General features: G+C 43.2%; 1 protein-coding gene across 3 annotated transcripts in view; it reads left to right on the top strand.

The window, feature by feature from the left end:
• NELL2 (neural EGFL like 2) overlaps positions 1 to 24,119 on the top strand; it is a 445,624-nt gene that overhangs the window by 318,210 nt on the left and 103,295 nt on the right. For all 3 annotated transcript variants that reach the window (XM_038740515.1, XM_038740525.1, XM_038740506.1), the window contains exon 14: positions 18,148 to 18,270. In XM_038740515.1, coding sequence (XP_038596443.1) covers positions 18,148 to 18,270 — 123 coding nt within the window. The remainder of the gene's footprint in view (positions 1 to 18,147; positions 18,271 to 24,119) is intronic.

Raw genomic sequence — 24,119 nt, 5'->3', positions numbered from 1 at the left:
GTGCCTCAGTTCCCTCACCTGTAAAATGAGGGTGAAGACTGTGAGCCCCACGTGGGACAACCTGACCACCTTGTAACTTCCCCAGCGCTTAGAACAGTGCTTTGCACATAGTAAGCGCTTAATAAATGCCATTATTATTATTATTATTACAGTAGTTATTAAATGTTCATTTCAATATCCTGGGCTTGAGCCCTCAAAGGACCCACCATGACCACTGAACATCACTGCTGCTGGCTCTATCCCCAGCTTGTTCTTACACTGCTCCAAAAGGCAGTAGAGAGAGAAGAGGCCCCCCACCTTTTCCTCTGCTCCCCCTCCACTCCCCATCACCCTAACTAGCTCCCCTTGCTCTCTCCACCTCCCCACCCTACAGCACTTGTGAAGCAGTGTGGCTCAGTGGAAAGAGCCCGGGCTTCGGAGTCAGAGGTCTTGGGTTCATCATCATCAATCGTATTTATTGAGCGCTTACTGTGTGCAGAGCACTGTACTAAGCGCTTGGGAAGTACTAGTTTGCAACATATGGAGACAGTCCCTACCCAAAAGTGGGCTCACAGTCTAAAAGGGGGAGACAGAGAACAAAACCAAACATAACCAAACAAAACCGAACAAAACCAAACATACTAACAAAATAAAATAAATAGAATAGATTCTAATAGGTTCGAATCCCGGCTCCTCCAGTTGTCAGCTGTGTCACTTTGGGTGAGTCACTTGACTTCTCTGGACCTCAGGTCCCTCATCTGTAAAATGGGGATGAAGACTGTGAGCTCCCCGTGGGACAGCTGATCACCTTGTAACCTCCCCAGTGCTTAGAACCGTGCTTTCCACATAGTAAGCACTTAGTAAATGGCATCATTATTATTATTATATGTAAATACTTATAATTCTATTTCTTCATGTTAATGATGTGTATATAGCCATAATTCTATTTATTTATATTGCTGCTATTGATGCCTGGTTAGTTATTTCAATGTCTGCCTCCTCCCTTCTACACTGTGAGCCTGCTGTGGGCAGGGGCTGTCTCTATTTGTTGCTAAATTGTACTTTCCAAGTGATTAATACAGTGTTCTGCACATAGTAAGCACTCAATAAATACATTTGAATGAATGAATGAATGAATGAATGAATGAATGAACAAAAAGCAGCGTGGCCTAATGGAAAAAGCACAAGCCTGAGGTAGGTTCTAGTCCCGGCTCCACCACTTGTCTGCTGTGTGACCTTAGGCAAGTCACTTCACTTCTCTGTGTCTCAGTTACCTCATCTGCAAAATAGAGATTAAGACTGTGAGCCCCATGTGGGACAACTGGGTTACCTTGTACCTATCCCAGGGCTTAGAAAAGTGCTTGGCACATAGTGAGCGCTTAACAAATACCATCATTATTACTGAAATGGGAATTACGACTGTGACAGGGACAGGAACTTTGCCCAACCTGATGACGCTGTGGCTAGAGCACGGGCCTGGGAATCATGATGTCATGGGTTCTAATCCCGGCTTTGCCACTTGACTCTTGTGTGACCGTGGGCAAGTCAGCTCATTTCTCTGCACCTCGGTTTTCTCATCGGTAAAATGGGAATTGAGACTGTGAGCCCCATGTGGGACAGGGACCGTGTCCAACCCAATTTGCTTGTATCAACCCCAGTGCTTAGTACAGTGCCTGGCACATAATAAGCACTTAATAAATATCATAAAAATTGTTATTATTGTATCCACCCCAATGCTTAGTACCGTGCCTGGTATATAGCAGAGACTTGATAAATACCACAATTGTTATTATTATTTATTCAGTCGTATTTAATGAGAGCTTACTCTGTGCAAAACATTGTACTAAGCACTTATTATTATTATTACTATCATTATTATGTGGGACAGGGATTGTGTCCAACCCTCTTACCTTGTATCTACCTCAGTGCTTCATTCATTCATTCACTCAATCGTATTTATTGAGCGCTTACTGTGTGCAGAGCACTGTACTAAGCGCTTGGTTAGTACAAGTTGGCAACATATAGAGATGGTCCCTACCCAACAGCGGGCTCACAGTCTAGAAGGGGGAGACAGAGAACAAAACAAAACATATTAACAAAATAAAATAAATAGAATAAATATGTACAAATAAAATAGATTAGTACAGTGTCTGGCACATGCATAATAAACACTGAAATACCATAAAAAAAATCCCTAGCCAAACTTGGGGAATGTGCAGAACCTCCTCTTTTTCCATATCCTGGACTGGTTGCCAGCGTAGGTTTGAAGAGTCCAGTCTGGACGGGGTTCCCGAGCAGAGCTTTAGGAATCTAGCTGGACTGCACTCTAGAACAGGGATAATAATAGTATTTGTTAAGCACTTATTATGTGCCAGGCACTGTAATAAGCACTGGGGTGGATACAAGCAAATCGGGTTGGACACAGTCCCAATCCCACATGGGGCTTACAGTCTCAATCCCCATTTTACAGTTGAGGTAACCGAGGCACAGAGAAGTAAAGTGACTTGCCCAAGGTCACACAGCAGAGAAGTGGCAGAGCCGAGATTCATTCATTCATTCATTCAATCATATTTATTGAGCGCTTACTGTGTGCAGAGCACTGTACTAAGCACTTGGGAAGTACAAGTTGGCAACATATAGAGACGGTCCCTACCCAACAGTGGGCTCACAGTCTAGAAGGGGGAGAGAGAGAACAAAACAAAACATAGTAACAAAATAAAATAAATAGAATAAATATGTACAAGTAAAATAAATAGAGTGATAAATATTTACAAACATATATAGGTGCTGTGGGGAGGGGAAGGAGGTAAGGTGGGGAGGAGGGGGAGAGGAAGGAGGGGGCTCAGTCTGGGAAGGCCTCCTGGAGGAGGTGAGCTCTCAGTAGGGCCTTGAAGGGAGGAAGAGAGATTAGAACTCCTGACTTTGTGACTCCCAAGCCCCTGCTCTACCCACAATGCCATGCTGTGTCTAGGACCCCAGGTGGGTTGGGGGCTAGAGACTAGCCCCCTACTTCAATCCATATCTCATGCTGCTGCCTGGATTGTCTTTGTCCAGAAATGCTCTGGGCATGTTATTCCCCTCCTCAAAAATCTCCAGTGGCTCCCAATCAATCTGCGCATCAGGCAGAAACTCCTCACCCTGGGCTTCAAAGCTGTCCATCCCCTTGCCCCCTCCTACCTCACCTCCCTTCTCTCCTTCTCCAGCCCAGCCCGCACCCTCCACTCCTCTACCACTAACCTCCTCACTGTGCCTCGTTCTCACCTGTCCTGCCATCGACCCCTGGCCCACATCCTCCCCCTGGCCTGGAATGCCCTCCCTCCCCACATCCGCCAAGCTAGCTCTCTTCCTCCCTTCAAGGCCCTACTGAGAGCTCACCTCCTCCAGGAGGCCTTCCCAGACTGAGCCCCTTCCTTCCTCTCCCCCTCGTCCCCCTCTCCATCACCCCCATCTTACCTCCTTCCCTTCCCCACAGCACCTGTATATATGTATATATATTTGTACATATTTATTACTCTAATTAGTTATTTTACTTGTACGTAACTATTCTATTTATTTTATTTTGTTAGTATGTTTGGTTTTGTTCTCTGTTTCCCCCTTCTAGACTGTGAGCCCACTGTTGGGTAGGGACTGTCTCTATATGTTGCCAACTTGTACTTCCCAAGCGCTTGTGCAGTGCTCTGCCCACAGTAAGTGCTCAATAAATACGATTGATTGATTGATTGATCTGGGAATCCAACAAGACTGGGATTGAGAGTGGGACTGCAGGAATCTAGCCTGGGTTAGCCTCCACAGTGGGCCTACCGGAATTTAGCCTGGTCTGGAGCAGCCTGTGGGGGCAGAGCCTTATGTTCAAGCTTCCCCGTGGTATCCCACTAAAAATCCCTGAGAAACAGTTTCAAAGTCACTGATGAATCTAAGCAGGCAAGATCGCTGCCCTTCTAGGGAGGCTCTGAAATCAACGAGGCAGTTCCTTTTGGGCAGGTGTTAACTGACGGGTGCAAAATTGAAACCTCTCTAGCACATGCCTTAAAATTCAACAGTTGGGCCCTCACGGTTCAACACACCTGTTCCTCTCCATACCCATGGTAATCTATAAAGAAAGAAGGTACCAGATCCCTAGAAATATGATTAGTTAACATTTACTGAGCATCAACGTGCTAGGTGCTAAGCAGAACATCATTAGGCAGTGTCCCTGGCCAGTGGACTTTACTTGCACATATTTACTATTCTATTTATTGTGTTACCGACGAGCGGGCATCCACCTCGGTGCTCAGTACAGTGCCCAGCACAGAGTGAACGTTTAACAAATGCCATCAGTAAATAAATAACCGAGCGGGCCCCCATGCCCTCTTTGCCACGAGGCTGACCAGTCTCTCTGCAGTTGAAAGTGATGTGGCAGTCAATCAATCGTATTTATTGAGCACTTACGGAATGCAGAGCACTGTCCTAAGCGCTTGGGAGAGTACAGTTTGACGAGACATGCTTTCTGCCCACAACGAGCTTACAGTCTAGGGGTCAGGGCGGGGATCCTGCTTGGCTGACAAGCAGCTGCCACAGGGGCCACTCCTTCGGGGATCGTACTTCTTCCTTCCATCTGAGGTGACTTAAAAATGAAAATAGAAGCGACAGTAAGAACTGTGGTATTCATGTGCTCAGCACCGTACTAAGTGCTGGTGCAGACTGTAGATCATAAGTTCCTTCCTGTAGACTGTAAGCTTGTTGTGGGCAGTGAATGTGGCCACCAACTCTGTTGTATCTCATCATCATCATCATCAATCGTATTTATTGAGCGCTTACCGTGTGCAGAGCACTGTACTAAGCGCTTGGGAAGTACAAGTTGGCAACATATAGAGGCAGTCCCTACCCAACAGTGGGCTCACAGTCTAAAAGGGGAGACAGAGAACTAAACCAAACATACTAACAAAATAAAATCAATAGAATAGATATGTACAATTAAAATAAATAAATAAATAAATAAATAGAGTAACAAATATGTACAAACATTGCTCTGCACACAGTGAGCGCTCACTAAATACCTCTGATTAATTGTAGACTGTAAGCTTCCTGTGGGCAGGGATCACATCTCCTAACTCTATTATGTCATATTTTTTGATGCAGTTTAGTACTATTCTACTCCAACCCAACGTGCACACTCTGCTCCTCTAACACCAGCTTACTCTCCCTCCATCTCGTCTATTGCGCCACTGATACTTTGCCCACGTTCTCCCTCCTTGTCCATATCAGACAGTCCACCCTTCTCCCCACCTTCAAAACCCTCCTAAAACCACATGTCGCTTTTTTAAAAATATGTTAAGTACTTACTATGTGCCAGGCACTGTTCTAAGCATGGTGATAGCCACAAGTTAGTCAGGTTGGACACAGTCTCCTGCCCCACATGGGGCTCTCAGTCTCAATCCCCATTTTGCAGATGAGGTAATTGAGGCCCAGAGAAGTGAAGTGATTTGCCCCAGGTCACCCAGCAGACAGAGCTGGGATTAGAACCCAAGTCCTTCTGATCTCCAGGCCACTGGTTTATCCAGTACGCCATGCTACTTCATTTTGACACCTGTCTCCATGTTTTGTTTTGTTGTCTGTCTCCCCCTTCCAGAGTGTGAGCCCGTTGTTGGGTAGGGACCTTCTCTATATGTTGCCAATTTGTACTTCCCAAGTGCTCTGTACAGTGCTCTGCACACGGTAAGTGCTCAATAAATGCGATTCAAGGAATGAATAATGCTATTTGTTCTGATGATTTTGACACCTGTCTTCATGTTTTGTTTTGTTGTCTGTCTCCCCCTTCTAGACTGTGAGCCCGTTGTTGGGTAGGGACCATCTCTATATGTTGCCGACCTGGGCTTCCCAAGCGCTTAGTACAGTGCTCTGCACACAGTAAGTGAACAAATATGACTGAATGAATGAATAAAGTGTAATTATAAAAAGTGCCTGGTAAGGGACAGAAACGGCCCAAATCAATCAACAGCTGTCTTTGGAGAGTCCAAGGCTGTCCAGAAAGAGGTTTATGGATTAAACTCCACACACTGAATTATACTAGGAAGAAAATTGGCAGCCACTTCGAACTGTAGAGAACAGTTTCATATGCACTAGCTAAACAGAAGCCCTAAAACAGGTGGAATCCAGATTTTGGCTTTCCATTGGAACGCTGAATTGGTCTCCAAGACAGTCTTAACATTTATAGAGCACGGTTATGGTTTTCATTTTCCAAACTATATGAAATCTAATGTTAGTTGAACAATTGCATTGACTAGATGGTAGCTAATATAGATTCAGTTTTGTACAATTGTACAATTACGAACAATGTATACTGTGGATTTGCCAAATAATACCGGTCACTTTGACAATTTTATAACTTTAGCGTCTGAACTGGCTTTTCACTCCAAAAGGTTAATGGAGGTACTTTTCTTCTGAGAATTCAATTTTAAGAATTTAGGAAGAAAAAAACAACTTGGTACCACAAAAATGCAGGGCATAAATGATTACTGAAGGACGAAAGCCTGACAAACATTTTGGTTGCCTTTTAACATAGAGTTTGTTAAATGTTCCTGTGGCCAAGAGCGTGAGCTTGGGAGACAGAGTGCCTGCTTATGAATCCCATCTCTGCCACTTGCCTGCTATGTGACTTTGGACTAGTAACTCAGTTTCTCTGTTTCCAACCTCACGGTCCCGTATCTACTCCAGCACTTGTGATTGGTGCCTAGTAAGTGTTTAACAAACAATAAGGTAGATACAAGATAATCAGACTGAACATGTAACCTCCCCAGCGCTTAGAACAGTGCTTTGCATTCATTCATTCATTCAATCGTATTTATTGAGTGCTTAATGTGTGCAGAGCACTGTACTAAGTGCTTGGGAACTACAAGTTGGCAACATCTAGAGACGGACCCTACCTAACAGCAGGCTCACAGTCTAGAAGGGGGAGACAGACAACAAAACAAAACATATAAACAAAATAAAATAAATAGAATAAATATGTACAAATAAAATAGAGTAATAAATACGTACAAACATATATACATATATACAGGTGCTGTGGGGAGGGGAAGGAGGTAAGGCGGGGAGGGGATGGGGAGGAGGGGCTCAGTCTGGGAAGGCCTCCTGGAAGAGGTGAGCTCCCACCGCCGCCTGCCTGTCCTTCCCCTGACATCCCCTCCCTCACATAGTAAGCGCGTAATAAATGCCATTATTATTATTATTATAACACAGACCCTGTCCATTGGCCTTTGCCAATCCAGAGGGAGTTAGCTGTATGTTGCATTCCTGGCAGTATGGATGTAACACAGCATACGCATCATACACAACTTCTAGACTGTGAGCCCATTGTTGGGTAGGGACCATCTCTAGATGTTGCCAACTTGTACTTCCCAAGCGCTTAGTAAATAGGATTCAATGAATAAATGAATGACCCCTAGAATAGGACACCAAAGGGGCCCCCGGCCTTGCCTTTACTCCAGAACCTTTCTTTTCTCCCCCCAGGCTACTGTAAACTTGCTTCAGAGTCACGGAACTGATGGGCAACGTCACAGTCAGTGGGAACTTGGGCGCTGAGAATAAAAACACGAGTTAAACAGTATGGTGTGCTCAGGGAGGGATGATGTGGCTTCCACTGTTACCAGTTTCCTATAAAGTTTGAAGCTCCAGGGATATCCCCGATTTGACGTTAGCTCCATCTTTGACTAACCAGTGCCTCCAGACTGTGTGCTTGTTGTGGGCAGGGAATGTTTCTGTTATATTCATTCATTCATTTAATCGTATTTATTGAGCGCTTACTGTGTGCAGAGCACTGTACGAAGCGCTTGAGCGGTACAAATCGGCAACATATAGAGACGATCCCTACTCCACAACGGGCTCACAGTCTAGAAGGGGGAGACGGCCAACAAAACACAGAGAAGCAGCATGGCTCAGTGGAAAGAGCCTGGGCTATGGAGTCAGAGGGCATGGGTTCAAATCCCGGCTCCGCCAATTGTCAGCTGTGTGACTTTGGACAAGTCACTTAACTTTTCTGTGCCTCAGTTATCTCATTTGTAAAATGGGGATTGAGACTGTGAGCCCCCCGTGGGACAATCTGATCACCTTGTAACCTCGCCAGTGCTTAGAACAGTGCTTTGTACATAGTAAGCGCTTAATAAATGCCATTATTATTATTATTATTATTATTAAGTGGACAGGTGTCAATACCCTCAGAATAAATATGATTAAAGCTATATACACATCATTAATAAAATAGAGTGATAAATATGTACAAATATACACGAGTGCTCTGGGGACCGGAAGGCGTAGAGCAGAGGGAGGGACTGGGGGTGATACGGAGGGGAGGAGGAGGAGAGGAAAAGGAGGGGCTCAGTCTGGGAGGAAAAGGGGGGCTCATATTGTTATATTGTACTCTCCCAGGCACTTAGTAAGGTGCTCTGCACACAATAAGCTCATTCTGGACAGGGAATGTGTGCATTTATTGTTTTATTGTAGTCTCCCAAGTGCTTAGTACTGTGTTCTGCACACTGTAAGCGCTCAATAAATACGATTGACTGACTGAAATACGATTGACTGACATCAATGGCTCAATAAATAAGATTGACGGACTGATTGACTCCCTGCCCCTTCCCCTCTATATGCCAGATAAAGCTCTTTCTAAAGATCAATCATTTCCTAAGTAACTGACGTCTCTACCTTTGCACCCACATTTCTGTGTGTCCCTTCGGTGTATTAATGTCACATTCCCGGTGTACTGTCCATATTTTCCTACAGGCCGGGACCTAAGCAGTAATGCGATCTAAAATAATTTCCTCCAGCCCTCACAGGAATGAATCAGGTGTTACATTTCCAACTTAAACAGTTTCCTGGGCGCCTGCCTAATGGGCCTCGGTGTCACTGGATGGAACATCCTGTTTTCTTAAGGAAAACATGTACTTCATCTTCCCCTGAATCTTTCTATGAAAAATGAAAAAGGAATTAAATTGCATTTAAGAAATATGAAAATGATTACACTACTGAACCGAGTCATTTGCCAAAGGGCATCTAATCTCATAACAGGATTGATACTTACGTCTTTAATTGCGTAATTCTGCCTTTCTGGTGTTTCATTTGTAAAATGCACCTACAGCCATAGCTTCTGGGTGGTTATTTGCAATGAAAATGATTTATAAATAAGTCATACTAGAAACAAAAGAGGGTTCAGCTACCATGCAAAGCAAATTCAGAAGCACTTCTAAAATCCTAGTTCTCCCTGCTCGAGGTAGTCTCCGATTCAGGAAGAATTATTATGTCTCCTGGGAAGAAGCACGCTTAGAGAGTCAGAGATGATTTAGGAAAGGCGAATGATTTGTTATCTCATAATAACATTTAGAGTAATTATGAATGGAAAGATAAAGGGTGGCAATATCTCGACCCCAGTCATAATCTAATTGCCAGGGGTTTTAGGAAGAGTTATTTTACCCAGGTGGAATTTGTGTATTTGGTCAACTGCAATAAAGGAATTATTTTTAATTTTCTGAAGTAAAAATGACTGGTCATTCCTGCATACTGGATAATAGATGTGCGATGATAAATCACAGTGTTCATTGGAAGGAGGCATTGAGATGCTGTGATTGAAACAATACACTACATTATCCAAAGGTGAGTGATATATAAGAGTAGTAGTAGAGATGATAGTCACACTAGTTATTCTGCACCAACTCTGTGCAAATTGCTGTTACTTGTTTTGATGTCTGTCTCCCCCTTTTAGACTGTGAGCCCACTGTGGGCAGGGATTGCCTCTATTTGTGGCTGAATTGTACTTTCCAAGCAGATAGTACAGTGCTCTGCACACAGTAAAATACATAGATGTCAATGGAACAAGGTCCTTACCCCTTAAGGGACACACAGTCTATGAATAAGTGGGTGGAGGGGGTTAGAACGGACACAGAGGAAAAGATCGTGCTTAGTGGATAAAAAACAGGCTTGGGAGTCAGAAGGATGTGGGTTCTAATCCTGGCTCTGCTACTTTGCTGTGTGACTTTGAGCAAGTCACTGATGCTATTGATGCCTGCTAACTTGTTTTGATGTCTGTCTCCCCTTCTAGACTGTGAGCCCATTGTGGGCAGGGATTGCCTCTATTTGTTGCTGAATTGTACTTTCCAAGCACTTAGTACAGTGCTCTGCACACAGTATGCGCTCAATCAATATGCTTGAAGCAATGAATGAACTTTACTTCTCTGTGCCTCAGCTACCTCATCTGTAAAATGGGGATTAAGAATGTGAGACTTATAAGGGACAGGGACTGTATCTGTGTTGAGCCCACAGCAAACTGCCTTTCTAATGACTGTTTGTGATCCCACAAATAACTACAAGGGAGGGATTTTATGAAGGCACTGATGGGTTTTACTTGAGGGCAGGTGATTGCCAGCCTGTGGGGAAGGTAGACTGTGAGCCCGTTGTTGGGTTGGGACTGTCTCTAATATGTTGCCAACTTGTACTTCCCAAGCGCTTAGTACAGTGCTCTGCACACAGTAAGCGCTCAATAAATACGATTGAATGAATCCCACAAATAACTACAAGGGAGAGATTTTATGAAGGCACTGATGGGTTTTACTTGAGGGCAGGTGATTGTCAGCCTGTGGAGAAGGAAGACTGTGAGCTCGTTGTTGGGTAGGGACCGTCTCTATATGTTGCCAACTTGTACTTCCCAAGCGCTTAGTACAGTGCTCTGCATACAGTAAGTGCTCAATAAATACGATTGAATGAATGAATGAATGAATGAATGAGGTAGGCGTGGTTTTCTCTCCCTGTTCTAACAGGTAAAAGGCCTGGATGAATCAATGACTACCATTTAAAGCCCCAGCTGCAACACCTAAGACAGATAAAAGGTGGCCCTTTTGAATCACAAAGGGGCTCACCTGAGGGGCACTTGGAGGGGTATTAAGGAGGCAGCACAGAGAGGGCAGAAGCATGCAGAGAGCAGCACATGGAAGAAGAAAGAAGAAGCATTGACAAAATGGGCTTCCTTGTCCACAGGCTGGTATTGGACCCTTGGTGGAGTGAGTGAGTGTGTATATGTCTCACTCCCTTGCACGCTGGTAAAACTAAGTAAAAAACTTTTTATAGTAACCTTGCTGATCAGAGGTGTGGTTTGGCTTCTACTGCATGTCACTGAGGTTTCCCCTGATCCAGGAAAGTCCTGCTTGGTACGAACCTAGGGCTCGTGAGAGTGTGCAACCTGATTAACTTGTATCATCATCATCAATCGTATTTATTGAGTGCTTACTATGTGCAGAGCACTGTATTAAGTGCTTGGGGAAGTACAAATTGCCAACATATAGAGACAGTCCCTACCCAACAGTGGGTATCAATCTCATTGCTTAGAATGATGCTTGGCACTTAGCACTTAATAAGTACCCTAAATATTGCTGGATAAGACAATCACATATAAACAATACCAAAGACAAGGGCAATCATAAATGCAAGAAATATTGGGCACTGGGATTCTGATCTCAACTTGCCAGGACAGTCCTCTGTGATTTCTGGAAGTTATCTAATAGGTTTACATTTTAATTCCCTTTCCCAAATAATAGTGATAACCAACAAATGGAGTAGTATTAATAAGAGCAATTAATGGATCCATTTAATTGATCCTTCAATCACGCAGTTAGTGGTATTTATGGAGCACTTACTGTGGGTAAAGCACTGTCCTCAGTGATCCATAGAGTATAATAATAATACTAACGGCATTTATTAAGAGCTTACTATGTTCTAGACTGTGAGCCCACTGTTGGGTAGGGACCGTCTCTATATTTTGCCACTTAGTACAGTGCTCTGCACACAGTAAGTGCTCAATAAATATGATTGACTGCTTGATTGCAAAGCACTGTTCTAAGTGCTGGGGAGGTTACGGGGTGATCAGGTTGTCCTATGGGGGGCTCACAATCTTAATCCCCATTTTACTGATGAGGTAACTGAGGCTCAGAGAAGTTAAGTGACTTGCCCCAAATCACACAGCTGATAATTGGCAGAATCAGGATTTGAACCCATGACCTCTGACTCCCAAGCCTGTGCTCTTTCCACTGAGCCACACTACTTCTCTATAATACAATAGAGTTCGTAGACTGATCCCTGCCTTTAGGGATCTTACAATCTAGTATAAATTACAGGTAGAGGAAGCAGCAGAATATAAGGTTATACACACAAATGCTGTGTGGTTGGGGGTAATGTACACAAGACAATGTGATTTTGGAATTATACCTCTACATTAATGTGAAAATATATAAACACAATCCAAATCAAGGCTCTTTCCATACCTCAGTGAAATGATAAAGGAAATCTGGAATAAAAAAATAAAGGGCATTTAAAGGTAAGTCCATGGAGAAATTGTAATGTTCTAATGCACGCTGGAAAGCAGCGTGGCTCAGTGGAAAGAGCCTGGGCTTTGGAGTCAGAGGTCATAGGTTCAAATCCCAGTTCTGCCAATTGTCAGCTGTGTAACTTTGGGCAAGTCACTTCACTTCTCTGGGCCTCAGTTACCTCATCTGTAAAATGGGGATTAAGACTGTGAGCCCCCCGTGGGACAACCTGATCACCTTGTAACCTCCCCAGTGCTTAGAACAGTGCTTTGCACATAGTAAGCGCTTAATAAATGCCATTATTATTATCATTAAAACAACTTGATCTGAGAACTACATTAATTTATGTGGCACCAGGAAATGGAAAGACTCCATACTGTTAAAAAGAAAACACCCACAATTCACAGAGGCACTTTACCTTCAGTAAGTGTTTGGATGATGAAACAGAACCTTGAAAAATGTGGCCTTCCTGTACAATTTGAGATAACAATAATAACGATAATTGTGGTATTTTTTACGCACCTACTCAGTGTCAAGCCCTGCACTAATGCTGAGGTAGATAGAAGATAATCATATCCCACATGGGGCTCGCGGTCTAAGTAGGAGGGAGAACAGATATTGAATCTTCACTTGGCCGGTGAGGGAACTGGTGATTGCCCAAAGTCACACAGCAGACAACAGGCACTGAAAGGAGGAGACCCCAGGTCCTCTGATTCCCAGGCCCATGCTCTTTCCACTAGGCCATGTTGCTTCTCTGGTCAGTGCACAGAGGAAGGACCCTCCCTCTTCCTTACCATTTTCCCAAGTTTATGAAGTAAATCCTGGAAATTTTGTACCTCTCTGCCAACATGGTAGCTGCTTGTCCCTTGTTAGGCTCAAATTAGATGGGACAGGGGTCATGGCATGGCCATTTGATTGCCATTGGGAGGAGCCTGGAGCAAAAATGGGAATAACCTGAAACTCTCTTCCCAAAGGGCTTCCCCTCTTTGACAGTTTCCCTGGGGGCTCTTGGTACATTCAACAGCTTCCCGGGCAAATAAACACATCAGGGCATTGCCCTTCAGAAGAGTTCTCGACCACAACCGCCTCTTCCCAGGAGCATTACAGATCCACAGCAATCGATCCATCAGTAGTATTTATTGAGCATCTGCTGAGGGCAGAACACTTAACTGCTTGGGAGAGTACAGTGGAATTAGTAGACGGGATCCTCGCTAAAGAGACTTGCAATCTAGCAGGGGTGACATACAGTAAAACCCCTTACATATAAGAGAAAAAAGTAGTGATGGGTACAAAGATGGGACATGGTGGGGTGAGTGTATCTAAGTGCTGAAATGGCAGTTGTGGGATTTGGAAAAGTTAATCAGGGAGGGCTTCCTGAAAGAGATGCCCTTTATCCCTGAGCACTTTTAGGTATTCACCACACACTCTCTTTCCACAGCACATATGTGCATACCCTTACAGACTGTTGCTTCCCCTACCTGTAACTTATTTTAGTGTCTGTCTCCGCTTCATGGAAAATTCTTTGAGGGCAAGGATTGTGTTGACGAATTGTAGTGTACTCTCCCGTGCACTTAGGGCACAGCTCTGCACAGAGCAAATACTCCACAAATATTATTGAGTGAATGATATAGGGGCTTTAAAAATGGGACTATATTGGTCTCCTGGATATGAAGGTGGAGGAAGGTCCAGACAGGAAGGAAGACATGAGCAAGAAGTCAACGATGGGAAAGATAAGTGCAAAACACAGGGAATGAAGAATGAAAGTTAGGAAATAGTGGAAGAAGATAGTAGCTAAGGTATGAAAAAGAGAACTGATTTAGTATTTTAAAGCCATGGTCACAAATTGTTGCTTGATGGGGAGAATTTATTTTATTAATGATGCGTATGTATCTATAATTCTATTTACTTATATTGATTCTATTAATGCCTGGCTATTTGTTTTGTTTTGTTGTTTGTCTCCTCCCTTCTAGACTGTGAGCCTGTTGTTGGGTAGGGATGGTCTCTGTTGCCAAATTGTACTTTCCAAGGGCTTAGTACAGTGCTCTGCACACAGTAAGCACTCAATAAATATGACTGAATGAATGAAAGAATGGGGAATGATTGGAGATTTTTGAGGAGTGGGGCAGCATAGGTATAATGATGTTTTGGAAAAATGATCTAAGGCGCTGAGTGAAGTATCAACTGGAGAGAGGAGAAACACAAAGCCAAGGAATCTGATCAGTACTCAAGAAGGGATTTGGTAGTCAAACAGTGATCAGTGGTATTTACTGAGCTTTTGCTGTGTGTGGAACATCATCATCAATCGTATTTATTGAGCGCTTACTATGTGCAGAGCACTGTACTAAGCGCTTGGGAAGTACAAATTGGCAACATATAGAGACAGTCCCTACCCAACAGTGGGCTCACAGTCTAAAAGGGGGAGACAGAGAACAAAACCAAACATACTAACAAAATAAAATAAATAGAATAGATATGTACAAGTAAAATAAATAAATAAATAGAGTAATAAATATGTACAAACATATATACATATATACAGAACATACTACTAAGCACTTGAGAGCCCTGTACAATATAGATGATTCCTGCCCACAAAGAGTTTACAGATAAGAAGGGGAGGGAGACATTAAAAATATCACAGGTGGAAATATACATGTGTTGTAGGGCTAGGGAAGGGGTGGATATCAAATAATAATAATAATGGCATTTATTAAGTGCTTACTATGTGCAAAGCACTGTTCTAAGCTCTGGGGAGGTTATAAGGTGATCAGGTTGTCCCATGGGGGGCTCACAGTCTTAATTCCCATTTTCCAGATGAGTTAACTGAGGCCCAGAGAAGTTAAGTGACTTGCCCAAAGTCCCACAGCTGACAATTGGCGGAGCTGGGATTTGAACTCACGACCTCTGACTCCAAAGCCCGGGCTCTTTCCACTGAGCCATGCTGCTTCAGGGAACATAGTAACAACAGAAGTAGGCCCTTCTGAGAAGTATTTAGTCCAACGCATTCAGCTGTTTGCAGATTTTTGATTTAAATTTCTTCAAAAGTTTCTAACACTTTCATTTACTAGTGTGGCTCAGTGGAAGGAGCACAGGCTTGGGAGTCAGAGGTCATGGGTGCAAATTCTGGCTCCACCATTTATCAGCTGTGGGACTTTGGGCAAGTCATTTAATAAATAATAATAATAATGGCATTTATTAAGCTCTTACTATGTGCAAAGCACTGTTCTAAGCACTGGGGAGGTTACAAGGTGATCAGGTTAAGGTGATCAGGTTGTCCTACAGAGGACTTACAGTCTTCATCCCCATTTTACAGATGAGGGAACTGAGGCAGAGAGAAGTGAAGCGAGTTGCCCAAAGTCATACAGCTGACTATTGGTGGACACAGAATTTGAACCCATGACTTCCGACTCCAAAGCCCATGCTCTTTCCACTAAGCCACGCTGCTTCTCAGTTACCTTATCTGTAAAATGGGGATTAAGACTGTGAGCCCCATGTGGTACAACCTGATCACCTTGTATCCTCCCCAGTGCATAGAACAATGCTTTGCACTTTGTAAGCACTCAACAAATGCCATTATTATTATTATTGTTATTATTATCTACCACACTAGTGGTATATTATTCTATCTAGACAGTAAAATTTGGGGGAAGAAAACAGAATAGGAAAGCCTATCCTTTCTTTTGCCAACTTAAAGTATAATGGCAATGGGATTATGTTTGGTTTTGTTCTCTGTCTCCCCCTTTTAGACTGTGAGCCCACTGTTGGGTAGGGACTGTCCCTATATGTTGCCAACTTTTACTTCCCAAGTGCTTAGTACAGTGCTCTGCACACAGTAAGTGCTCAATAAATACGATTGATTGATTGATTCAATCGTATTTATTGAGCACTTACTGTGTGCTGAGCACTGTTCTAAGCACTTGGGAGAATATAACAATAAGCAGGCACATGCCCTGCTCAAAATGAGCTTGCAGTCCAGTGAAACTAATGAAACATCTATACAGCTGGTTGACTGTGAGCTCACTGTGGGCAAGGATTGTCTCTCTTTATTGCTACATTGTGCTTTCCCTGGCACTTAGTACTGTGCTGTTCACACAGTAAGTGCTCAATAAATGGGACTGAATGAATCAGGCTGTTTTAGCCTTCTATCTGGCTTTAAGACCTGCCTATATAATAGACGACCTATTCTGCTTCCTGAATTATTTCACAGCATCACCTAGCTTGGCCTAATGGATAGAGAACAGGCCTAGGAGTCAGAAGGTCATGGGTTCTAATCCCAGCTCCACCACTTGTCTGCTGTGTGACCTTGGACAAGTCACTTCATTTCTCTATGCCTGTTACCTCATCTGTAAAATGGGGTTAAGACTGTAAGCCCCATCTGAGACAACGAATGTGTCCAACCTGATTATCTTGTATCTACCCTAGTACTAAGGACAGTCCCAGGGACATAGAAAGTACTTAACATATACCATAAAAAAAAAAAGCTACAAATAGGGTCCTGGAGTGCAGTGAACTGATAAGCATCAAAGCAGTGCTCACAATAGCACAGTCTTGTGGGGAGGGATGTGTAACAAGAATGATTCAGAGAAGCAGAGTGGTTCAGTGGAAAGAGCCCGGGCTTTGGAATCAGAGGTCATGGGTTCAAATCCCAGCTCCGCCAACTGTCAGCTATGTGACTTTGGGCAAGTCACTTCACTTCTCTGTGCCTCAGTTACCTCATCTGTAAAATGGGAATTAAGACTATGAGCCCCCCCATGGGACAACCTGATCTCCTTGTAACCTCCCCAGCACTTATAACAGTGTTTTGCACATAGTAAGTGCTTAATTAATGCCATTATTATTCTTATTCCGAGCAGGAGGCCCAGTCATTTGCTCTGTGGCAGTCTGAAAGGGGACACCCACAATAAATGAATTAATTGATTTAAAGACATAGTGAAGCACAGGCTCAGACAATGTGACAGATACTGGGAAACCATGGATGGGCTGGCTTCAGAAGAAAAACTTATTTGTTTGAGCAAAAGGCTTTGCAAAAATCAGAATATCAAGAGTCACATTCAGAAGCAGAGACAGACCCCGTTTGGAGCAAAATTATGTATTTAGTAAGGATCTACCTGAACTTGAAAGTTATGTATTTACAAACCATCTTTATATACCAACTGGTTACATATGAGCCTTTTTCAGCCACAGTAGTCCTTTTTAAGGAAGCAGCACAACTTACTGGAAAAAGCACTGTCCCAGGAGTCAGAAGATCTGAGTACTAATCCTGACTTTGCCAATTGCTTGTTGTGTGACCTTGGGAAGTCACTTCATTTCAGTGTGCCTCAGTTACTTCATCTGTAAAATGGAGATTGAATCCTCTTCCCTCCAAGCTGGAATGTAAACCCCATATGGGACATGGAATGCATCTACCCCAGTAGACATGTATCTCTCCAAGCACTTAGAACAGTGAGCACTGAACAAAATACCAATTTTAAAAACAAAAGTAGTAAAAAGTTTGTGAGCCCTAGAGGGCCAGAGATCATCTGATTCTTATCCATGTACTTTGCACTGTGCTTTTCAAGTACAGGCATTTAATAAGTACAATTACTACTACAGTTTAATATGATTGCATTTTATCTACCCCAGCACTTAGCATATGATAAGCACTTAGCACATTTCACAAGTATCATTACTAGTAGTCCAGCCATTAAGTATATTAGATTTTGACAATCAGGACTCTCCTTAAGCATATTTTACAAAATACATATCTCATAGTGAGGATGAAAAAGATAATGGATAAATGATTTTTGCTAAGCCTGCCTTTCAAGCCACTCTTTAAGTAACATCAGATTATTATTGACAATTTCAGAGCATGATGAATGTGTCACAAATCAGCACAGTTGTGATGAAAATGCCCTGTGTTTCAACACTGTGGGAGGACACAACTGCATCTGCAAGCCTGGATTCACAGGAAACGGCACCACCTGCAAAGGTAAGCATCACAAACATGAAAATTGTTCAAGTTGGTTCATTTTGGGTTGTTGTCATGGAGGTAGGGACCCCTTGCCGTACATTTTAGCTGTTCCTCCACCCACATTTCACTATAATGTAAGTATCTAGCATGAATATTAAGTCCCAAAATATATAGTGAATCATGAATCTGGCTATAATGTTTAGGATGATATACAATGTGTCTTTACACCACACAGTCATATTTAAAATGAGCCCACCTCTATGAAATGTAACTGTATGACTCCAGATTCATTTTCCAATGCACAGTTGGATTTGTGGGGTTTACCAGATCTCTGCCTGAAAAGGTTGCTCTTTGAAAAGAGTCTCAGAGGCCTAACCTTCCAAGTCTCGGATTAGATGAATCTGTTCATTAGTGTAGGAAAGCGCTAAACTGATGTCTCAATCAATTAATTGGTGGTATTTGTTGAGGGTTTACTGTGTCCAGAGCACTGAACTAAGCACTTGGGCGAGTAGAGTTAGTAATACTAATAACAATAACAATGTTGGTATTTGTTAAGTGCTTATTATGTGCAAAGCACTGTTCTAAGCGCTGGGGTAGATACAAGGTAATCAGGTTGTCCCACGTGGGGCTCACAGTCTTCATCCCCATTTTACAGATGAGGGAACTGAGGCCCAGGGAAGTTAAGTGGATTGCCCACAGTCACACAGCTAACAAGTGGCGGGGCTGGGATTTGAACCCACAACCTCTGACTCCAAAGCCCGTGCTCTTTCCCCTGAGCCACGCTGTAGTAGATATCAAGGAGTTGAAACTTAGTTGGGGAACTTATTATTTAGCATCAGGCTTAGAGGTTGTATTTCCTTATGAAGGAGTTAACCGCAACTCCCTGCTACAAAGAATATTTTCTTTCTTCTAGGAATTTTCAACCCTATGAGATGAAAACCATCCTTTTTATAACGCTCTTCTTTCAGCCTCTTTACATGGTAGTAATATAACACTTTCTTTTCACTATTCCTTCTGGTATTACTTGCGATGATCTTTCACTTTGCAGCCTAGTTTACTATGGCTTAAGCACCTCCCTTCTCCTTTGCGATGTTGAAGATTTTGATTGACTTGCAGAGTGATTACTATCAAATAAATGTTCAGTAATGGCAGATATTATCTATTTATGTATTATTAACTCTCTAGCATATATGATAACAACTCTTTACTTTCCGTCCCCTTTATAATGCACTTCTTTAAGGCCTTTTACGTGATAGCACTGTCAAATTTTCTTCTTGGTATTCCTTTCAGTGTTACTTGTAGTGATCTTTCACTTTGCTGCGAAGTTTACTATGGCTTAAATACCTGACTTTTCCTTTGCAGTGCTGAAGTATTTTTTACTGACTTGCAAAGAATCATCAATATCAAGTTCATATTCAATAACAGATTACTATTTATCCACTATTAACTCTCTAGCATATATAGCACTCTTCACTTTGTTAGCATAATATACATTTTCAATAATCAGTCAATCAATCAATCAATCGTATTTATTGAGCGCTTACTATGTGCAGAGCACTGTACTAAGCGCTTGGGAAGTACAAATTGGCAACACATAGAGACAGTCCCTACCCAACAGTGGGCTCACAGTATAAAAGGGGGAGACAGAGAACAGAACCAAACATACCAACAAAATAAAATAAATAGGATAGAAATGTACAAGTAAAATAAATAAATAAATAAATAAATAGAGTAATAAATATGTACAGCCATATATACATATATACAGGTGCTGTGGGGAAGGGAAGGAGGTAAGATGGGGGGATGGAGAGGGGGACGAGGGGGAGAGGAAGGAAGGGGCTCAGTCTGGGAAGGCCTCCTGGAGGAGGTGAGCTCTCAGCAGGGCCTTGAAGTGGGGAAGAGAGCTAGCTTGGCAGAGGGGCAGAGGGAGGGCATTCCAGGCCCGGGGGATGCCGTGGGCCGGGGGTCGATGGCGGGACAGGCGAGAGCGAGGTTCAGTGAGGAGATTAGCGGTGGAGGAGCGGAGGTTGCGGGCTGGGCAGTAGAAGGAGAGAAGGGAGGTGAGGTAGGAGGGGGCGAGGTGATGGACAGCCTTGAAGCCCAGGGTGAGGAGTTTCTGCCTGATGCGCAGATTGATTGGTAGCCACTGGAGATTTTTGAGGAGGGGAGTAATATGCCCAGAGCGTTTCTGGACAAAGATAATCCGGGCAGCAGCATGAAGTATGGATTGAAGTGGAGAGAGACACGAGGATGGGAGATCAGAGAGAAGGCTGGTGCAGTAGTCCAGACGGGATAGGATGAGAGCTTGAATGAGCAGGGTAGCAGTTTGGATGGAGAGGAAAGGGCGGATCTTGGCAATGTTGCGGAGCTGAGACCGGCAGGTTTTGGTGATGGCTTGGATGTGAGGGGTGAATGAGAGAGCGGAATCGAGGATGACACCAAGTTTGCGGGCTTGTGAGACGGGAAGGATGGTAGTGCCGTCAACAGAGATGGGAAAGTCAGGTAGAGGACAAGGTTTGGGAGGGAAGACAAGGAGCTCAGTCTTCGACATGTTGAGCTTTAGGTGGTGGGCGGACATCCAGATGGAGATGTCCTGAAGGCAGGAGGAGAGGTGAGCCTGGAGGGAGGGGGAGAGAGCAGGGGATAATGATAATGATATCTATCTACTATTAACTATATAGCATACATAATAACAGACTGTGAGCCCGTTGTTAGGTAGGGACCGTCTCTATATGTTGCCAACTTGTACTTCCCAAGCGCTTAGTACAGTGCTCTGCATACAGTAAGTGCTCAGTAAATATGATTGAATGAATAAATGAATGAATAACAGCTCTTTATTTTGTTAGCATAATATACCTTTTTTGAATAAGAGGAGAAAGCCAAAATTAACTGCTTACATGTGATGACAAGTAAAAATATCTAATTCAAGCACTTAGAACAGTGCTTGGCACATAGTAAGCGCTTAGCAAATGTCATCCTTATTATTATCATTATTATTATTATTTTGGTGCATATTTCCATTACTTGATCATGGAATCACTTAATGCATTTTTTTATCCATTTTGTAAATATATTTATATTTTAGCTCTCCCATTCCGACTACAACCCACTCCACCCACTTTGCGCCTCCAAAACCAACCTACTTACCATATCTCAATCTATTTGTCTTCCATCAATTCCATGCTCATGTCTTCTCTCTAGCCTGGATTTTATTCCACATTATTTTACAAGCCAAGACTTTCTTCGCCTTCAAAGCTCAACTAAAATCTTATCTCATCCAAGAAGCCCATCCCTACCTCAGCACTTAGATCCTTGTACTGTACCTGCTTCCCCTATTTGTAATTTATTTTAACATCTGTGTCCACAAATCAGTTGAGACCTCTTTGAGGGCAAGAGTCATGTGTTCCAACTCTATTGCATTCTGCTCTTCCATGTATTCAGTACAGTTCTCAGCACCCAATTGATAAATTGATTGATTTGTTGATTTTTTTTATGGTATTGGTTATGCGCTTACTACATGCCAACAACTGTAATAAGTGCTGGGGTAAATAAAAGCTAATCAGTGTGGACACAGTCCCTGTCCCACGTGGGGCTCACAGTATTGAGGCAAATAAGAGCATCGGGATAGGGTTAAAATAATAAACTTTAGTAGTGATCATCAACATCAATGGTATTTATTGAGAGCTTATTGTGTGCAGGGCACTGTATTAAACACTCGGGAAAGTATAATGCAATTGAAGTGGTAGACATATTCCCTGCCCATGTGAGCAGTAAATAATTATATTTATATAACTGCATATTGTTATAATTTATAGTTATAGTGCTTTTCGTCTTCAAAGTGATTTGAAAATCTTGACTAATTTTCCTAGCATCCCAGTAAGTTACATAATTAAATGTCATTTTGAGGATGAAGAAACAGTGGAAGAGAGGGTGTGGTTTATTATAGGGTGGCATCATATCATAGAGAAGCAGCGTGGCTCAGTGGAAAAGAGCCCGGGCTTTGGAGTCAGAGGTCATGGGTTCAAATCCCGGCTCCGCCAATTGTCAGCTGTGTGACTTTGGGCAAGTCACTTAACTTCTCCGGGCCTCAGTTACCTCATCTGTAAAATGGGGATGAAGGCTGTGAGCCCCATGTGGGACAACCTAATCACCTTGTATCCGCCCCAGCGCTTAGAACAGTGCTTTGCAAATAGTAAGCGCTTAATAAATGCCATCATCATCATCATCATCATATCTTTCTACTTAGTCCGGGGTTTATCACAGACTAAAGCACACAGAGCGTGCTTTCGAAGTTGCAGTTTTGTTTTGCTTTCCTATTTATGACATTGGGCCCGGAATGTGCATCCTGGAATAGCCGCAGAAAGAAAGCAGCAGGCCCGGCATCTGAAGTGCAGTCAGTCAGCTGATCAGGGGTATAAATTGAAAGTTTATTGTAAACAGGGCACTGTGCTCAGTGCTTGGGAGAGCACTACCCCTTACCCCTTACAAAATTGCTCCCGAGGAAAGCAGCGTCTGTCAGGTGTCAATGAAAGTCGGATCCCTTATTTTAATAGCAAACAATCAATGGCATTAATTGAACCCTTATCGTGTGCAATGCACTGTTCTAAACAACTGGGTGTGCACAGTATATGCTTATGAGAAACAACATGTTGTATTGGATAGAGCAAGGGCCTGGAAGCCAAAAGGTCATGGGTACAAATCCCCGCTCTGCCACTTGTCTGCTGTGTGACCATGGACAAGTCACTTCACTTCTCCGTGCCTCTGTTAGCTCATATGTAAAAATGGGGATTGAGACTGCGAGCCCCACGTGGGACAGGGACTTTGTCCAACCTAATTATCTTGTATCCACCCCAGTGCTTAATGCAGTGCCTGGTACAAAATAAGTGCTTAATAAATACTTTAATTATTATTATAAAGTATTATTGCAGTAATATAAGTAGACAAAATCCCTGCCTGCAAGGATGATGCAGAAATAGTGAGCCCGCTGTTGGGTAGGGACCGTCTCTATATGTTGCCAGCTTGTACTTCCCAAGCGCCTAGTACAGTGCTCTTCACACAGTAAGCACTCAATAAATATGATTGAATGAATGAAATAGTGCTCATCTATAAAATCTATAAAATGGGGATTAAGACTGTGAGCCCCATGTAGGACAGGGACTGTGTCCAACCCAGTTTGCTTGTACCCACCCCAGTATTTAGTACGGTGTCTTCTAGACTGTGAGCCCACTGGGTAGGGACTGTCTCTATATGTTGCCAGCTTGTACTTCCCAAGCGCTTAGTACAGTGCTCTGCACACAGTAAGCGCTCATTAAATGCGATTGATTGATTGGCACATAGTATGCGCTTAACAAATGCCAGTTATTAATAATGATGGTATTTGTTAAGCACTTACTATGTGCAAAGCACTGTCCTAAGCGCTGTGGGAGATACAAGGTGATCAGGTTGTCCCATGTGGGGCTCACAGTTTTAATCCCCATTATACAGATGAGGTATCTGAGGCCCAGAGAAGTTGAATGACTTGCCCAAAGTCACATAGCTGACAAGTGGCGGAGCCAGGATTAGTACAGTGCTAAGTGCTTAGTACAGTGCTCTGCACACAGTAAGCACATCCTCCTGTCTCTCCCCACTTCAATCCATACTTAACGCCGCTGCCCGGATTGTCTTTGTCCAGAAACGCTCTGGACATGTTACTCCCCTCCTCAAGAATCTCTAGTGGCTACCAATCAACCTACGCATCAGGCAAAAACTTCAAGGCTGTCCATCACCTTGCCCCCTCCTACCTCACCTCCCTTCTCTCCTTCTCCAGCCCAGCCCGCATCCTCCACTCCTCTGCCGCTAATCTCCTCACCGTGCCTCATTCTCACCTG

Source organism: Tachyglossus aculeatus, chromosome 2 (genome assembly GCF_015852505.1).
Source record: "Tachyglossus aculeatus isolate mTacAcu1 chromosome 2, mTacAcu1.pri, whole genome shotgun sequence".
Classification (NCBI taxonomy): Eukaryota; Metazoa; Chordata; class Mammalia; order Monotremata; family Tachyglossidae; genus Tachyglossus; species Tachyglossus aculeatus.
Note: the sequence above shows the minus strand (reverse complement) of the source record. Positions and strands in the feature narration are given on the sequence as shown.